Source organism: Maylandia zebra, linkage group LG12, assembly GCF_041146795.1.
Source record: "Maylandia zebra isolate NMK-2024a linkage group LG12, Mzebra_GT3a, whole genome shotgun sequence".
In the NCBI taxonomy this organism is placed as follows: Eukaryota; Metazoa; Chordata; class Actinopteri; order Cichliformes; family Cichlidae; genus Maylandia; species Maylandia zebra.
Window position 1 is genome coordinate 30,232,479 of NC_135178.1, and position 17,363 is coordinate 30,249,841.

The 17,363-nt window shown below is 38.0% G+C and overlaps 1 protein-coding gene across 1 annotated transcript in view; it reads left to right on the plus strand.

Moving 5' to 3' along the window:
* The window catches only part of si:dkey-215k6.1 (transmembrane protein 132C), a 293,749-nt gene extending 278,812 nt beyond the window's left edge, over positions 1–14,937 (plus strand). Inside the window, exons 11-16 of the mRNA XM_004546915.4 lie at positions 3,039–3,101; positions 3,630–3,758; positions 7,502–7,630; positions 7,840–8,139; positions 8,605–8,879; positions 10,116–14,937. Of these exons, the coding sequence (XP_004546972.1) occupies positions 3,039–3,101; positions 3,630–3,758; positions 7,502–7,630; positions 7,840–8,139; positions 8,605–8,879; positions 10,116–10,728 (1,509 nt within the window). The 3' untranslated portion in view covers positions 10,729–14,937. The remainder of the gene's footprint in view (positions 1–3,038; positions 3,102–3,629; positions 3,759–7,501; positions 7,631–7,839; positions 8,140–8,604; positions 8,880–10,115) is intronic.
* Positions 14,938–17,363: the final 2,426 nt, after the last annotated feature.

Consider the following 17,363-nt stretch of genomic DNA (forward strand, 5'->3'; position numbering starts at 1 on the left):
CATACAGTATTTGAGTATGTAAAAAAAAAAAGAAATTCCACAAGCAATGTATTCACTGCTTTTTACAAAGTCCAGAAAAAGACAGTTGAAAGAACTCATTATGTCAAGTGCAGTGTAATTCGGCACTTCACATTACAGCCATAAGTACTCCGGTGATGTAAACACTATCCCCGTTCCTCATATATAAGCCTCCCCTGCTAGCTTGTTATACAATTAGCCACAATTAAATGTTGAATTTGGCCCTGACATCTCAGCGTGATGCTCACAAATTATACACATATACACACTGAACACAGTTGTGCACTTTCTGCATTCCAATGAGCCTGGCCATTGTAACTCAGTGTGACAGTGGAGGATAGTTCTGTGGCTTATTCTGTTATTTACTTATGCATGGTTATGTAGCAGAACTAAAGCAAAACCACCAAATGTTTCGCAGTCCTCATCAGTGTCGTCTTATGTTGTTTTCTGTTCTCTCTTGCATACATCACATATATAGAAATTATGTATTTTTATGGTCGCATTCATTACTGTGTTGAAGAGTATGTTTCACATCCATTAACAAGTAAATAAAAAATGGTTGGACTGAAGTTCAGTGCATAAGTGGCATGATTTTTGGTAACAGCTGGGTGTGTGTTAGCAGGGGACTTCTGCATTAATGTATGCGTGCACACACACACACAAACACACACATGTACAGCTGTGGACCGTTTGGGAGCCAGGAGAGAGAATTTACCGAGAATTCCCACTGAGATGCCAGAGTCGACAGGCATCATTTGATAGTTTGACATTTCAATTTTAGCCCCCAGCTCTGTCTTCCTGAGTCTCGCTTCTTCCTCTTTTTCCCGTCTCTCTTTCCTTTCTATCCCCAGTCTCTCTTTCTCACCTTGTTATTCTCTGCCGGTCTTGAGGAGCAATCCCAGAGCCGTCAGTCATTGCATTTTGTTACCTTGCTGAGGGTGGGATTAAGTTTGACGCCCTGACACATTTGCTGCGAGATTGTCTTTGTACACCAATCAGATCTGCCTGTCCTCCTGTCGCTGGGCGAAGTAGTACACTACAACATGGGCCCCCTAATCTCTATCAGTGTCTGTCTGCTGTTTCCCTGTTCATCTGTACCCCAATCTTTTTCATGCTCCTTTTTTCTGCCCCTTTCACTTACTGTCCTCCTCTATTTGTCATTGTCCCTCTCCTTCTGACACCTACTCTATTTATTTTTCTCTTGCTTGCTTGCCATCTTACTTACACTGTCCCTTTTTCTTTTCATCCACTCTGTTTTCATTTGAGTTGTCTTTAGTTTTGGCCTTGTTGTCTTAGTTGAATGCTGACACACTGGGGCACAGCTGGAATGCAGACGGGAACACGGTCTGTGTGCATTTGTGCGTAGATGTGTTTTCGTTACTTAGCGTGTGCTTCGCTGTGTGATGACAGCAGCAGAGTTTCCCTGAGTTTTCTTTACACATCGTTAGCTTCATAGCATAATTGACTAAGTCAATGACTTAGGCACTTATGCTATGAAGCTAACGACATGCAATACCAGCACCATCAGCTTTTACAGATCCATGTTTGTCTGTATGTATTTGCATGTGTGTCTAAGACATGCTGTGCAGAAATGAATCAATGATGATCAGTCTGTGTGTGTTAACCTCCTAACTACTCCAAGTTTATGTGGCACAATGGTGGCTCTCACTGCTCTTGCACTGACAATGTTAAAATTTCACCTTAAGGAAATATTCACTCAGACAGCAAAAAAGCTATTTTATGCATTTCTGTTGTACAATGTTTTTTACTGTTTGTTCTATAAAAACTGTACTTACTAATGTCCAATTACTTTCACAGCAAATCACCAAAAAATAGAAAAAGTATGATTTCCTTGGGGGGTGAAAAGAAGCTTTTCTTAAACCTCATTTATTCAGCAAACTTTTTAAAGTTAAAAAATATTGGGGGGGGGGGGGTGTTGGATTTGAGTTTTTAGAAATACCTTTCCTGGTAACCAAAGACATTAAATTCAGTTTTGCATTTAGTTAATGCTTCAAAATTGCTGCTGAATAAAGGCATTAACAAGATGACAGCTGAGTAGCAGGACTTATCAGCAAACATTTAAACAGCTGTAATCTCAACACATTTTCTTGACATTTAGACTTGGTTGAAAAAATATTTGGCATCTGTTGGATGTCTTTCAAGAACATCCTTGGACTTTCTATTTACTTAACAGTTAAAAGAAATTAAATACACTTCCTTTCAAAAAAAATAAGATTCTTAAAGTCATTTGGTTTAGAAGAGGCAATGGCTCAGTCCACACAAGAAATTTCCTCACAAAGCAAATAAGAGAGAATGTCCAAAATGACGTGAATGTGTTTTTTATATGTGAAATGGTAAATGGCCTGTATTTATATAGCGCTTTACTAGTCCCTAAGGACCCCAAAGCGCTTTACATATCCAGTCATCCACCCATTCACACACACATTCACACACTGGTGACGGCAAGCTACATTGTAGCCACAGCCACCCTGGGGCGCACTGACAGAGGCGAGGCTGCCAGACACTGGCGCCACCGGGCCCTCTGACCACCACCAGTAGGCAACGGGTGAAGTGTCTTGCCCAAGGACACAACGACCGAGACTGTCCAAGCCGGGGCTCGAACCGGCAACCTTCCGATTACAAGGCGAACTCCCAACTCTTGAGCCACGATCGCCCGTGAAAACAGATGTGTGTCCAGAAATAGTAGTCTGTGTACATGTAGTGAACACTATGTGTCTGAGTCTGTGTGTCTGAGTAAACCACTGTTTTACATTGAAACAGCAACATTTGTTCATTTTTGGGCACTTTTGCCATTGACCACTTTTGACAAAATAAATAACATCATTTCTTGTAGAATGATTTTCCTATAAGCCACAACATAACCTTGTTCCTGTTATTTATATACTTTTCAAAACTATGAGACCAAAACTCATATTTCGTTGCTTTTTAACATCTAGCTTGCCAGGATAGGTGATTTAAACTTGAACTTAAATATGTTTTTGTATTGTCTTTTGTTGCAGGTTCTGTCCCCCTTGTCTGACTCGATACTGGCAGAGAAGACTGTAACTGTATTAGATGACAAGGTAAATATTGCTTTATTATATATATTCTTGAGTCCAATTTAGCAGATTAAAGGTTCTACCAGAGGCCAATATTAAGATTAATTACATCTGAAAGCAAACAACAACCAAAGTTCCTCACAGAGTAAGTAAACACGTGTTTATTAGGGCTGCACCTGTACACAATGAACTCAAATTATGCATATTTATTAAATAATGCAGCATCAGACCATGGCATGGCATACAAAGAGTGTTGTGATTTACTTAAAGTGTGAACTGTACTCTTACTTATAGCATGTTTAATGTCTAAATAATGTCTGATACAAAAGTTGTACGCTTGAAGAATCGCTTTTATTTTGTAATTATGCTATATTAATGTATCAGTCTTCCATTACTGATCTAAAGAGTTCCAAATGTGCTGAATCTACCCCGTTTTAAAGTGACTGACTTTACATTTTAGGATCATCATCAGAATAACAAACCTTTAAAAGGGGACAAAAACTACAACTTGAACTTTTTTAATACTGCTTTTTTTTTTTTTTTTACCTGAAGGTCACCATTTCTGACCTGGGAGTCCAGCTGGTTGCATCTTTGTCCCTTAGTTTGAGTCCAAGTCCTGTAAATTCTCAAGCCATACAGTTAACAACCACAGCTGCTGACCTGCTACATACACCTAAACAGGTAGGAGATCACTTTACGTCAAGTCTACATCTGCTAAAATTTTATGATCCTGTTATTCAGATTTACTTCTCGGCTCCAATAAGAAGATGCAGCTAGATGAGTACCCAGTTCAAGGTTGCATGAGGGGTGAGCATACCCCAGCTTTCATAGAGCCAGAGGCAGACACACTGAACATGGATGGATGAATTATATAAAAAGATTTTTGTTCTTATGAATATCTGTGATTTTACTCACACATTAAAACATTTCTGCAAGCCATCACATCCTCTCACTTTATCTAGTTTGGGCATGTAGCCATGTGATTCACATGCAGACAACTCTCTGCCTTTAGGTTTTTATTACACAAGTGAAATGATGGCCACCATCGTTGCCTGTTCCTCTCTTCACAGTAATTCCCTAAAGGTTGTAATCATGGCTCTTAAATAGTAATTCTGCACTGCGAACATTATCTAGATGCTATCTCTCCCATAATCAGTTTCAAATTAGGGAAGTGTAACTTCAAGACTATAGCAATTACAGCAGCAACCGATTACAACAGCCATTTCTTTTTTTAAATGAAACTTCAGGCCCTAAATACAATCCAGTAAAAGAAATTAAATCGCAACAATGATGCCCTCCTGGGTTTTAAATGCACCTTAGAACACACATGCATCAACACTACATATGAGCGGGTGGAGGATGGGCGTCCAGGTACACACTGGCTCACTCCTTGGTGGCTGCTTATCGGGGCCTGGAGCCTGGGGCTCGCTCAGGCCACTTCGGGGGTGGGGTGCCCTTGGCCTCTTGGCCTGGGGCTCGGTCACTCTGGCACAGCTGGCTGCCGGCGGAGCTCACGGGCACGTCACTGCCACCCCCCCTGGCTTCTGCTCCGCGGCTGCTGAGTGACCCCTCATCTGGGACTCTCCTCAGCTTTTCTGGGACAGTGGCGCGGCTGCCCCTCTGTTGGTCTTCCTTGGTCTCTTGTGTTCTGAGGGCCTCTGGATGTCTTGAGTTTTGATCTCCTCCATACCTGCTTCATGCCCTGGTGGACGGGGCTGTGGCTCCCCACACCCTCTAGCAGATCATTACATGAAGGAACCTTTTAAAAACAAGTGCATTCATGCTCACAGGTGTACACACGGGTGCTCACACACACAAACTACACCCTTTTTGGCTCCTACCTCAAAGCACACTGTCGATCTTAGGTGCTGCACAATAATGTTTAATATTTAGTATTTACTGTTATATTCCCATAGATCATCGTGATGTTGTTTATTCTAGTGCTCTCGTTTTCTTCGGCTTGTTTTCTTTTTTCATTCTCAACAGGTGAAATTAAAAAAGTATCTACTGTTATCTATTGTTAGCTAGTTTATTGTGATGGTGTTGTTTTTATTATGTTGCTCTTTGTTGTTTGTTTTCTCTTCTGGTTTTTTTATCTCCATACAGGTGATCCAGGTGTTTTGTTTGTTTTTCTTTCTTTTTTTTCTTCCCCCCTTTCTCACCATCTCTTCTCCCCTCTATTTTTCTTTCTCTCCCTCTCTTTCTTTCATTCATCTCCCTGTCCTATCCCCCAGTCATGTCTGTCCCGTCTTTAAAAAACGAAAATAAAATAAATACATAATTATAATAAAGGTCAATCAAATGGACCAATATGGCAAGGCCATGATGATCCACTTGGTAAAGTAAATCCACTTGGCATCTTTCTTGGCCTTCAGACAACAATTCTGATGGCTAAAGATCCAAACTGGACAGGCAAAAATAAATAAATAAATAAAAAAAATAAATCGCAAAATGAATTTGTCACCTATGTTTACAAACACAGTGAAACTAAAATTGTTATAACATTTAAAAATCTTTTTTTAACCCGTCTCCGTCTCCACTTTGATCCGTTATATCATCACACATACCCGTTAACACAGTTAACAGGTACCATTTACTTATTATTCTTGATTTTTTAATGACATTGCCAAAGTTTATTTTATACCTTATGAAGTTATATAGAATATGTTAGGCTGTCTTCATACTTATTTTTGTTTGTTTGTTTTAAAATTGCCACAACATAAATACCACCCAAGGGCTAAGCAGCTCACCTCAATCAAAATACAGGTTTGATCCTGCAGTTTATTAAAAAAAGGTACTAAATCTTACTTACTAGGTTATATCAGTGCATTAGTCTTTTTATTTTTATTAATAAGAAGAACAAAGCTGTTTGTCAATGTAAATCTGTGAAGCAGGACCATTTAAAGAAATGGTTTATAAAGGTTCACATTCAATAAACACGCTGTTTATTGAATGTGGAACACGAAAGTACAAAATAAGAGAAACCAAAACCAATAGCTAAAATAAACTGGAAAAACTGAACTAGAAGCAAAGCACAGGGATAATGGAAAAACTAGGGCCCAGGAACACGGGAGAAGACGAACAAGCAGCCTCACACTGAACAAAGGGAGACAGAGGGCTTAAGCTTGGAAGGATGTATGGCAGGAAGAGGCAGATGAGAGAAGGAGTGAGGGAACACGAGAGAGAGGGGATGAGAGAGCACAAGAGAGAGAGACATGACAGGCTGGGGAAACATGGAATGACACACAGGAAAGGGTGATGAGACATCATGACAAGACAACATGAAAACTAAACATAGGAGCCCAAAAGATACTGAAAAATATAAAACCAAAATATTATACACAAAGAAATCACAAAACACCATTAATTCTAAAAGGCTGGGACAAATGACCCAAGACTACGACAACATTATGAAAATGCCATATACCAGTAAATAAGATTAAAAAGTTACACAGTTGGGTCTTTGACACTTTGTAATATCTAATATTAGCTTTCCAATTTTTTGTGCTTCTCCTGATAACATGTTTGAAATTACTGTGGTATTAGATCTGGATAACTACACTGGGCAAAACCTGCAGAAATGTATGGAAGGGGTTCCTAAAAGGTTAAATGTCAGCGACATCTCATGTACTTGATGATTTTACACTGCCCTAAGGATTTAACAGGAGCATGCCACAGTCTTTTGAGTCTGTGAATGTGGACTTTGAGTATTTTCTAAAAGGTGAGTGACTGTGGGCCAATCTCAGAGTCGAAGAAAGGTGTTCCATCAAGTAGTTCCCAAGCTTATACAATAGCATTTAACAATTTCAATGATGTTAAAGTGAACTACTTTAGAGAAGTAAGGGATCTCAAAACTTCACTGTAGGTGGCAGACAGTTGGTGTCGTAAGCCACCTCTTCTGTTCAAAGATGGTCAATCACAGTGGACATAGATGACCTCTTTCACTACTCACTTCGTTAAATAGAAAACTAAAATGCAGACACTTTTAGAATGGCACGTTGAGTGCATAAAATGTGAACTTTACCAAGGAGCCAACTTGAAACTTACAAGAGTCCAGCAAGTATAAAACTGTATGCCATGGCCCATGATAGGAATGTACTGTGATGAACAAAAGCAAGATCAGGTGTTAACAAGACCAAAAAAAAGACAAACATAGGAAACATGATAGGAAACAGATCAGAAATCACAGAGACAGGCGAGGAAGTAAAATAAAGCAAGGCACAAAAGAAGAAAGAGGGAACAGCCAATAAAAAGCAAGGACTCTTTGTTGATGTCAGTTATCTTTGCTTGAAATATCAGATGACAACATTCTTTCTATCTTGTGCAAAGAAAAAGTATCAGTGATAGATATTCTCTTTGATCTTCTGTATGAACTATTTAAAAGCTTCAGTTGTAATTGTGCAGGGTTTTTTTCTCTTTTTCAGGAAGCTGGGATCAGTGCATGGATCCAGTACAGTGATGGTTCAGTGACACCATTGGATATATATGATCCAAAAGACTTCCTACTTTCAGCTGTCTCACTTGATGAGAATGTCATTTCTGTTACCAATCAGGTACTGGCATCTTCCTTTATATTGTCAGCAGTGCAAACAAGTGACAGTTTTATACATTTGTAGATCATGCTTTTTAGAGCAGAAAGCCCAAATTCAATTCAATTCAGTTCAGTTAAGGTTTATTTATAGTTTGCAAAGTCATAACAAAAGCTGCCTAAACGCGTTTTAAACTGTAAGGTATTAACTTCCACATTCTCGTTGTCATTTAGGAACAGCACTGGCCCATTGTAGTAGCAGAAGGTGATGGGCAGGGGGCATTGTTTCGAGTAGAGATGGTCATCTCTGAAACTTGCCAGAAGTCAAAAAGGAAGAGTGTGCTGGCATCTGGAGTTGGAAATGTTATAGTTAAGTTTGGAGCAAAAAATTACGAAAGAGGAGTGATGGGAAGAGGGGGGCAAGATGATGGTGGAGGGTTGGATAACAGCACCAGTGAACAACGGACAAAAGATGGAGGAGAGTGGAAATCCAACAGTGCAGCAGTGGACCGAGAGGAAGGAGCCATGAGGAAGGTATGGGAAAAAAAAAAACAATAATAAAACAGTGAGGAAAGGATATTTTTAAGAGTATTTTCCTTAAACTGTAGTTTTAGAGTTTACTCACATTGGATAAACACATTTAATCATCAAAGTTTAGTTTGTTTAAGTAGTGTAATCACTGTGAGTGGTTGTGCACCTTCTTGGTCCAGGGCATTCCAGTATGTCACACATATAGTCTGATCATTATCCATGCTTAGCACAGAGCTCCCAATGTTTCCTGCCTCTGTGAAAATTGCTGTGTTAAATATAGTAAATAACATAACTGTGATGCAGAGAGGACAATATGTCGCTGCGTAGTGTGCGAGCAGGCCAGCAGGAGAATGGGGAGAGGGAGTCAGTCTTGTGTAATAATGCCGTATTTACGTGAATCCAAATGAATATACAAAATCCACATATTTTAACCATTTACTATATCTGTGTTTTCGTTTCCATTTTCAGGTTAGCTCAACAACCAAGAGTACAGTAACCCATCGTGCTTCAGGTGGCAAAGGTGCTGGTGGTGGCAGCAGCAGTAGTCGTGGCAGTGGCCCCAACCAACCAGGCGACTACAGTAGCTACCCAGCACCAGTGGAGGTACCGGGGACTGGAAACAGTGAGCTAACCCAGCCCACTAGAGGCCTGTCAGACCTGGAGATTGGGATGTATGCCCTTCTGGGAGTATTCTGCCTGGCAATACTGGTTTTCCTCATCAACTGTGTCAGCTTTGCTTTCAGGTAAAAAAAACAAAAAAACCCTGAAAACCTAAACATGTTACTCAGCAACAAAACATGATGCACATTAAATACTGAGGCAGGTCCATTATGGTTAGTTAATATATGGGTGGAATATAATGTGAAACTGAAAGGATCTATGAACCAAAAAGCTGGTTTTGACAGGTAATCGGTATGGGCCTAATATGCCCATATTAGGTAACCATTGTCTATTGGAGGATTAAAATTTAAGCCAGATCAATGTCTTGTACAAAGTTAAAACCTGTAAGAAAGCTTATTCATTGCAAACAATATTTAATGATGGGCATAAGCACCTTTGCTCAACCACATTATTTTGTGAGAGAAACCTTTTGAGAGAAGTCAATTGAAAATAAAACAATTTCAAGTGTAGAGATTGTTGTCTGATTTTCAAGATCCCATTGATACACTCAGTCTTTACTTTTTAGAGAGGTAACTACTGCTCCAGTTGGGAGTGAAGTATTCATATCAACAGGCTAGTTTATTAGAAACACATATCACTGAGCCTAAACAATTATAAAAATAATAAATAAATAATGAATTACCCTTACAATAGCAGGAATGTTCAATGAGCTTATTTTACCTGTGATAAGATTGCATCCTTCCAGTCATCCTTCCTCCCGCTTTAGCCTCTAAAATCAGCTGATCAAATGCAGTAATCAGTTATCTGTTCTTTTCTGATTCTGTCCTCTCCTTTTTGTTTCAAAATGGCAGAGAACATTAATTGCTCTGTGGCTTATTAAGTGATCAGTGGAAAGCAGCGGTGGTTGGCACAAAAATCCAGCATACCTCTCAGATAAATGTTTTTGCATTAAACATGTTTTATGTTCTCATATCCTTTGTGTGCTGCTATTTTGTGTGGATTTTAAGAGACAAATCAAATGACAAATGACTCTCACCAAATGTAAGTTGATAGTTCCCAGCAACCCAAAACTGGTTAAGCAGTTGAGAAAATGGATGGATGGATAACAGACCCGTGATGCATCACTTATTGCTTTGCTAGTACCATGAAAACCTAAAATTGGACTTAATTCTCCTTCAAATTTTCTTGAACTTTTTAGTGATATTTTGATGGGGTAAAATCCTCAACTTTTATCTGAGTATTAATTTTTGCAGTCATTCCTTGTATTGTCTGATAATGCCTATAGATTATAGTCATGAAACTGCATCTGTTTAAATTTTTACCTCCATTGATGTTTCATTACGAATTTTCCTCTGCAGATACCGTCACAAGCAAGTCCCAGTTCTAGAGGCAGGAGGCAACATGAACCATGCCCACGACTGGGTGTGGCTTGGCACTGAGGCTGACCTTTTAGCAGACCACCCTGACCAATGCCAGGGTGGCATGCCGGATGAGTGCACCACCATAATTGACCGCAATGAAGGGGGCTACGAGGAGAACAAGTATCTACTGAATGGGGCTGGTAACACCTTGGTAATGGGAATGGGCACTATAAGTGGGAGCGGTGGCAGAGGTGGACATCGGGGTGTCACCCATGGACAAACCTTGCCTAGATCTGTTCCAGAATCGCATCAGTGCCTTTCAGCAATCACTACTGGTGGCAAAGATGCTACAGGTCAAAAGGAGCATCTGAATAATTCCCCCCAAGCCACAGCTGCAGCTGCTGTTGCAGCGGCCAAACGCAAACGCGTCAAATTCACATCTTTTGCCACTGTTCTGCCCAATGATAATTCAGGTGGTGGCCCATACACCAACTCATCAGTCCTGGTGACGAATGGGAGTGAAGATGATATCAAGTGGGTGTGCCAGGATATGGACCTAGGTCAGTCTGAAATCAGAACCTATATGGAAAGGCTACAAGACAATCTGTGACTGATGGGAAAGAAACTGAGAAATGGCGGGGCAGAGGATTAGTACAGTAGGGGGAGAATGGACAATGAGTACAATTCACCTATAATGCCTTTGCAGTGGATATATGGAGGGAGAATGGGAGGGATATAGGAAGCGTGAAGGGAACATAAAGTGTGATGATGTGTCTGGAAGAGTATCTAAGAGACATTGTGTTGGGTTGGGGACGCTTACATTTAGCATCCCTTAGGCTATGAAAAGCATCACTAGCTCACACTAAAATTAATGGTAGCAAATAATAAAAAACTTTGAGTTTTTTCTGTTTTATTTATTGTGAAAATATTAGTGTAAAAATCAATAATAAAGTCACTATTGTTTTAAATGTTTACTTTCAGAAAATTAGTAAACCATTGTATAGATACTTACAGTAAATTCAGGGTACGTTATTGGACAGACATTTGTAAGCCACTTTACATTTAAACGAGGATGGGAAGGACTTACATCATGTCCTGCCTTCAGAAGTCTTTTTTACTCGTGTGGTTTATTGCCAACCTTTGCTGTGGCCGTTGACTAATCATTGATCTACTTTTGATATACAAACATTTACCTGCCGAGTCTGCAGAATGGTTACGTAATGAGTTCTCTGACGAATATGTGTTGTTGGTTTATCATGTGACCCATTTCTTATGGCATTTCTCATAAGTAACATGTGAAATGTAATAAATATATATAGTCCAAGTACTCAACTAGAAATTCAGGCATTTTGCAGTTACTAGTGGGAATTGCCATTCAGCTCTGTATTCAGGCAAATGTGCTCTTTCTTGAAACAACAGAGTGTCTTGAGAGTTGGAAAATGATGTATCTTACAAAAGACTGTTTCTCCCTTGGATCCAAGACAGAGGCATTTATTCTTGCACAATTACAAACAGGAAAGGACATTAGCCATATTTGAGGCTGATTTTCTGTTTTCCCTGCAGCCAATGATGGCTTTCTCCCTCTATCCAGAATCACTCCTGTCATCCCCTGGCCCATCTCCTTGTCTGTGATTGGACAACAGTAGAACATTTGTGAAGTTTAAAAAAAAAGAAAAATACACACACAGTGAAACACTGAGTGTAAGGGGACTGACTGAAGTGTCTCATATTAAAAAAAAAAGGAAGTGGTTGGGCTTTGCAAAGCCTGACTGAGCACCTAATAATGAAGATTATTAAAAAAAAATGTACCACATAGGCAACCAGACAGACAGGAGTACCTGCAGTGTTGAACATTGAGATAACAGGATGTACTGAATGACATGTGAATGGATAATGATAATGGAATGGATACCTGACGAACAGATATGGATATGTACCAGCTTGTTGAACATTATTATGAATATATTGGGGTTTTTTTCCTTTTGTTTGTCCTTTTTGATAAATAGAAGGTTTTTATGTTTTTCTTTGTTATGTTTTTCCCTAATTTGGGAAGATATTAACTGTAGCGTTTTATTTCAGAGATTTATTAAGATTTAAGAATATATGATCCTTTTTTTCCTTCTAGATACCTATTTATTTGAAATCATGTTTGAGAGGGTGAGGAAGGAATGACAGGGCAAGGACAAAGACTGAAAGTAATAGGCCTGCTGGTGAATGATAGCACATAAAAGAATAAGTGGAAAGAAGGACTCAGAACAGGCAAAGGTTGCCTCACCTTCGTTAAGCTCAGGTGACGAGTCATGAAGAACCGACAATAAAAAAGGAGAACTGTACGATGTTAAGATTGCAATATTTATTTATAAATGTGTTACTGTTTCAGAGTACACTGTATGTTGTAAATAAATAAACATGCTTCAAAGTGCTTGTGAATAAGATTGCAGGCCACTAGCCAACAACTTGGTGATATTTTGTACATTTTACAGTGCAAATATGGTACACAATACTATCTACCACCACAATGTGAAAGTGATCTTATGGGTTCTTTTTTTCTAAAGATGTTCCGGTCTTTACTTCAAGTATTGAATGAGTTCTTGTCTTTGTACAGGGTAGAAATCAGTTTACCTCCGTGAGATGTAAAAATGGAGGCCATTACACTCAAAATTGTTTGAGAAGGGCGAGTCTCAGAGGTCCATTTAGGAAAGCAAATTAAACCAACTGTCACAATGTTTTTTTAGTGGGCTCATTCAATTGAAAACAAGGGCATAATTTTGATTACTAAAAGCATCTCTATTTTCAATCATTTGTTAAACAAGAAACATTTGAAAAATACACGCTGGCATCAAAACACAAATGATTGGGTCTGAAATGGAAAGAATTGGGAACAAAAAGAAAATGCGGTGTAAACAGACACAGATAAGAGACCTGAGCTGATGCCAAATGGGGAATAAAAATTGCCGTATGGCCTCCACCAAAGCAATAGATATTCTGACTGATGATGACAACTATACTGTATGTTCTGGACACATTACTGTATCTATCCTACTCTGCTCTCCGATGTAGTTATAAGACTGCTGTGCTCCAAAGGAACAGTCCTATGGATCCTAGTTCAATAGTTGCTTAAGGTATAAGTGTTGCAATGCTCTCAGTTGAAAAATCTTTCTTAAATTGCTGTGAATGTATTCATACTTTACAGCTTTGGAAATCCATTTTACCTACTTTTATTTTTTAAAAATATATGGATGTCAACTTAAAAAATACAAGGCTATTTTTGAGAGACTGCAGATTGGGTATTTCAGCTTGCACTGTATTTGATATCAAAGAAAGAAATACACTGTAAAAAATATATATATATAACAATGTCAGCAAAAACCACAATGTACAACACGCTTATTAAACTACTGCTAGCTTGTCCTGAGAGAAATAGTTTAACTTATTTGCCTTTACAAATATCAGAGATAACCTCTCTAATATTATCTGGTCTTTACCTCATATAGAGCACCTTGAGATGGCTGTTATTGTGATTTTGCTATATAAACTGAATCCAGTTCAATTCAGTTGAAATGAAATAAAATAACTGCCACAACTGGTAGCTTCTAGAGGGTAGACTTAACTCATGTTTGGTGCCACCGGTAACATTGCACAGATTTAGGCAGAATTGTAAATGCAGAATCAAGATAACTTTTTAATTTTGTTTTTCTTAGAAGTCATCTTTATTGGTCAATTAATGCCTTATATCATATGGCAATTATTTTTCTACAGATTATTCATTTAATTTTTGTTTTGTTTCTCATAGTTGCACATACTACTAAGATGATTAGGCGTCTTTTACAGTCAATATTCAACATGCTGCACAGGAATAGTTGCCTTATTTTTCTGACAGAAAATGAGCACTGCTTTGTTTTCAGAAAAGTTGTCTAACTCTGCAGATGTCCCTTGCCATTCCAAATCTTGCTAGAACATTCCAACATAGTATCAGTCGTAGACAGTATAAAAGATGGTTGTAGCTTCTGGGTTGTGGAATATGAAGCCAATGCAGAAGTGCCTTAAACCTAAAGTATACTCTGTCACAAGTCAAGCTATTGTCACAGATGACAATAGCTTTTCTTGCAGAGACTTTATTTTCTTATATAAGTCTACTGGAAAAATGGCTTTCTGTTTTGACCTGTTTTGATCTGTCTTGACCCGATGTGTTTATGAACTTAGTCGCTCATTTTGGGTCGCATTGAATGCAAAAAATAAGCCTATTTTATAAAATCTTGGTCATTTAAAAAAAAAGAAAAGAAAAAAGAAGAGTATTATCCATGGTATTCTGTCATCACGCTCACTGCCTAAAAATCTATCAATTATAAGTCATTATTCAGTGAGGAAATCACATTTCTTTAAAACTAAGATGGCACAATAAAAGCACTAATCTTAAGGCTTCTTAACCAGTGGATTACATCATAGTAACTACTTCCACCTTTTACACTGGCTGTGATACCAGTAAAGTTGTTTTCAGACCAGTGCACATGACTTCTAAAAATATGCATTTAAAAAAAACTATTTCTCTTTGATAACGCCAGCTGATAGCAGTAGATCAAGCAAGCAAAAACATTCTTTTATAGCAGGTACATTTGACTGCTGAAAAATCCAACCTCACCGAAACAGGTTAGATTTTACAAAATCTATTACACTGTTACATAGTCACACATGGGCAGCAGTTTAATATACTACAGAGTAGAGGAGGTACTAGCAGACATGAGCCCTAAAGTTGCTTTTTTTTTCCTTTTAATTATTATTTTTTTCTTTTTGCCTATTGTCATTGTTTAAAATTGGTTAATGGAAGCTAATAAAATCCCATAACCAAAAAACTGGCCGACTGCTCCTTGTTTTATTTCCATTTATCTATATATTTCTGCAAAATAAATCAATTAATTACTTAAACTAAAAAAATAAAAGCCTTTGGTTTTTTAACATGATAATATCATGATTTTACTCATACTGTAAAAGGCATGCACGTGCACAAAGAGAAACACACCAATTTTTTTTAAATTTTAAATCCTGTTTTTAAACCTCTCGTGGGGCAAAGAAAACAGGAATTTAGCTTTTTATTCAAGCAATAAATGCTCATTTTCCAAAACACAGATTTGGTCTAAACTGAGATTTAGATCAAGTTTTTTTGCACTTTACAGAAATTTTCTGCTTAGTTGGGGCTAGGCGTAAACCATGATTTGGGAAACTGTCTGTTATTGGGATTGTCTAAAATGTGATACGACACTAATCGAGACTAATCGATTCTCATGCTCTTGGACTTAAAAGATTGTCTGAAACTCTTGCTTGTGGATGATTGTACAAACTGATGTAAAACAGCAAAAAAAGCAATTTATAGACAAAAAAGAAAGCGCAAAGCACGTTTGTTTTGGAAAATCTTTAGACAAGGTTTACAGCCCTACTCTTCTCATTTGTACTTGTGCAAAATGTTAGTCAGCCAACAAATCAGATCAACAATATCCATTATTTAATTAGGAATGAGCAGCTCCATCATAGATGACTCAAAGCTACAAAAACAAAATTCACTGATTAACATTGCTTGGATCAGAGATAGAAATAAATGAAAGCAGAATCAGTTCTGTTCTTTTTCTAATTGATTCAGTGTCTGGTAGCTTTTGATTGATAAGGATTTAGCAATTCCGATTCCATTATCAGTATTGCTTATTGTACCAATGCCTTATCAATTTTTATTGGGTTCTCACTGGCTCCACTTTGATAGTGACCATCATTGCCAAGCAGCATATCAAAGGCATTACATTCATGCAATTAACTGCATGCTGTGTGGTTAAATGTTGGTTTAGTTGGAGGTATTTCCCTTCTTTGCTTTCATTAGTGTTGGGGTCATTACTCAAAAAAATAAAGTCATATAAGTTTTCTCTTAGTATTTAGGTATGAACACAAAGCCAAAAACGAAAACCAGCATAGAGGCACCACAAAACGACCACCACAGTGATTCTGCTGTACAAACATAAACAGGTAGAAATGGAGGCTGCAGCCTGACTGCTCATCAGTTTGTTACCTATTGAAGTTCAAGGTCTGACTGTTGGGTTAGAGTCGGCAAACATTCAGCTTTAACATCACTCTGAGTTCTTGGCTAGCTTAGCATTAGCGTGCTGTCTGTGCAGATTCGTGCAAAGAGTCAAAGTTGTGTTAGCAGTATAATGCAGCTGTTTCTGTCCTAGATGCTTTACCTTCACGGTCTCATCCTTTTGTGCAATAAAAATTAAAAGTTATTATGCTCAATCTGCAACAGCTGAATGCAATGAGAATGGGTTCTTATGAGTTAGTTAGGAATTACTGTGTGGAATTACTGAAATTATTTTCCTCTATCTTTCTTTTCATGAAGCAGATAAGTGTCAGATGATTACATTTTATTAAGTGATGATTGTACCCAGAGGCCAACTGATTCTTTGAGAACCTTTAGAAACTTTAGTAGGGGGTCTAATCACATACGATTTCTATAAGCTGCCCTTGGGAGGACCAGCAGGAATTTTGATGATGGAGAGGCATTTACACCCAAAGTTAATTAAGATAAAGGTTTGTATAACAAATATATTTGAAATTAGAGCTGTATGATGAAATATACATTTGATATCAAATACTTATAATGTATTCAAGATTTTATTGCCACTCTGCTGCTCTAATAATGGTTAGTAACTGTTACTGTTACTGGCTTTTTACTCCAGTACTCAATAACCATTCAAAAGAAGCATAGTCTACCTGGAAATAATAAAATCCTGACTCGCTCACACAGTTTCTTTACCTACCATGGTAGGTGTCTTGCTTTTGTCAGCTGTGCAACATAATGATACCCATGGATAAAGAGGACTCATAAATTATTTTCCCTTATTTTTCTACTAGCTTTTACCTGTAAGGCTTATTATGCTGACTTGAAAGAACTGTACTGTTTTAAAAAGTGTAAGTAGGTGGTAGATGGACATTTGTTTCAGCTCATTGCTCTACACTATTAAAAAAAGTAGACCTGAAATCTGTACAAAATATTACCACCATAAACTTAATTTCTAGGGTATCAAATCCCGCCAATTGTCAGTGACAGCAGCATCTCACTTCAGTGTGGAGGGTTAGTAATGTGAAGAAGCATATTTCAAGAATTTTTTTCCCATACCTTAAACTAAACATGTAGTTTTCAATTCCTAAACCCAATCAGTTACCAAAATGTGTGAATTTGTGAAGGCCAGTAAAAACAAAAAAAGT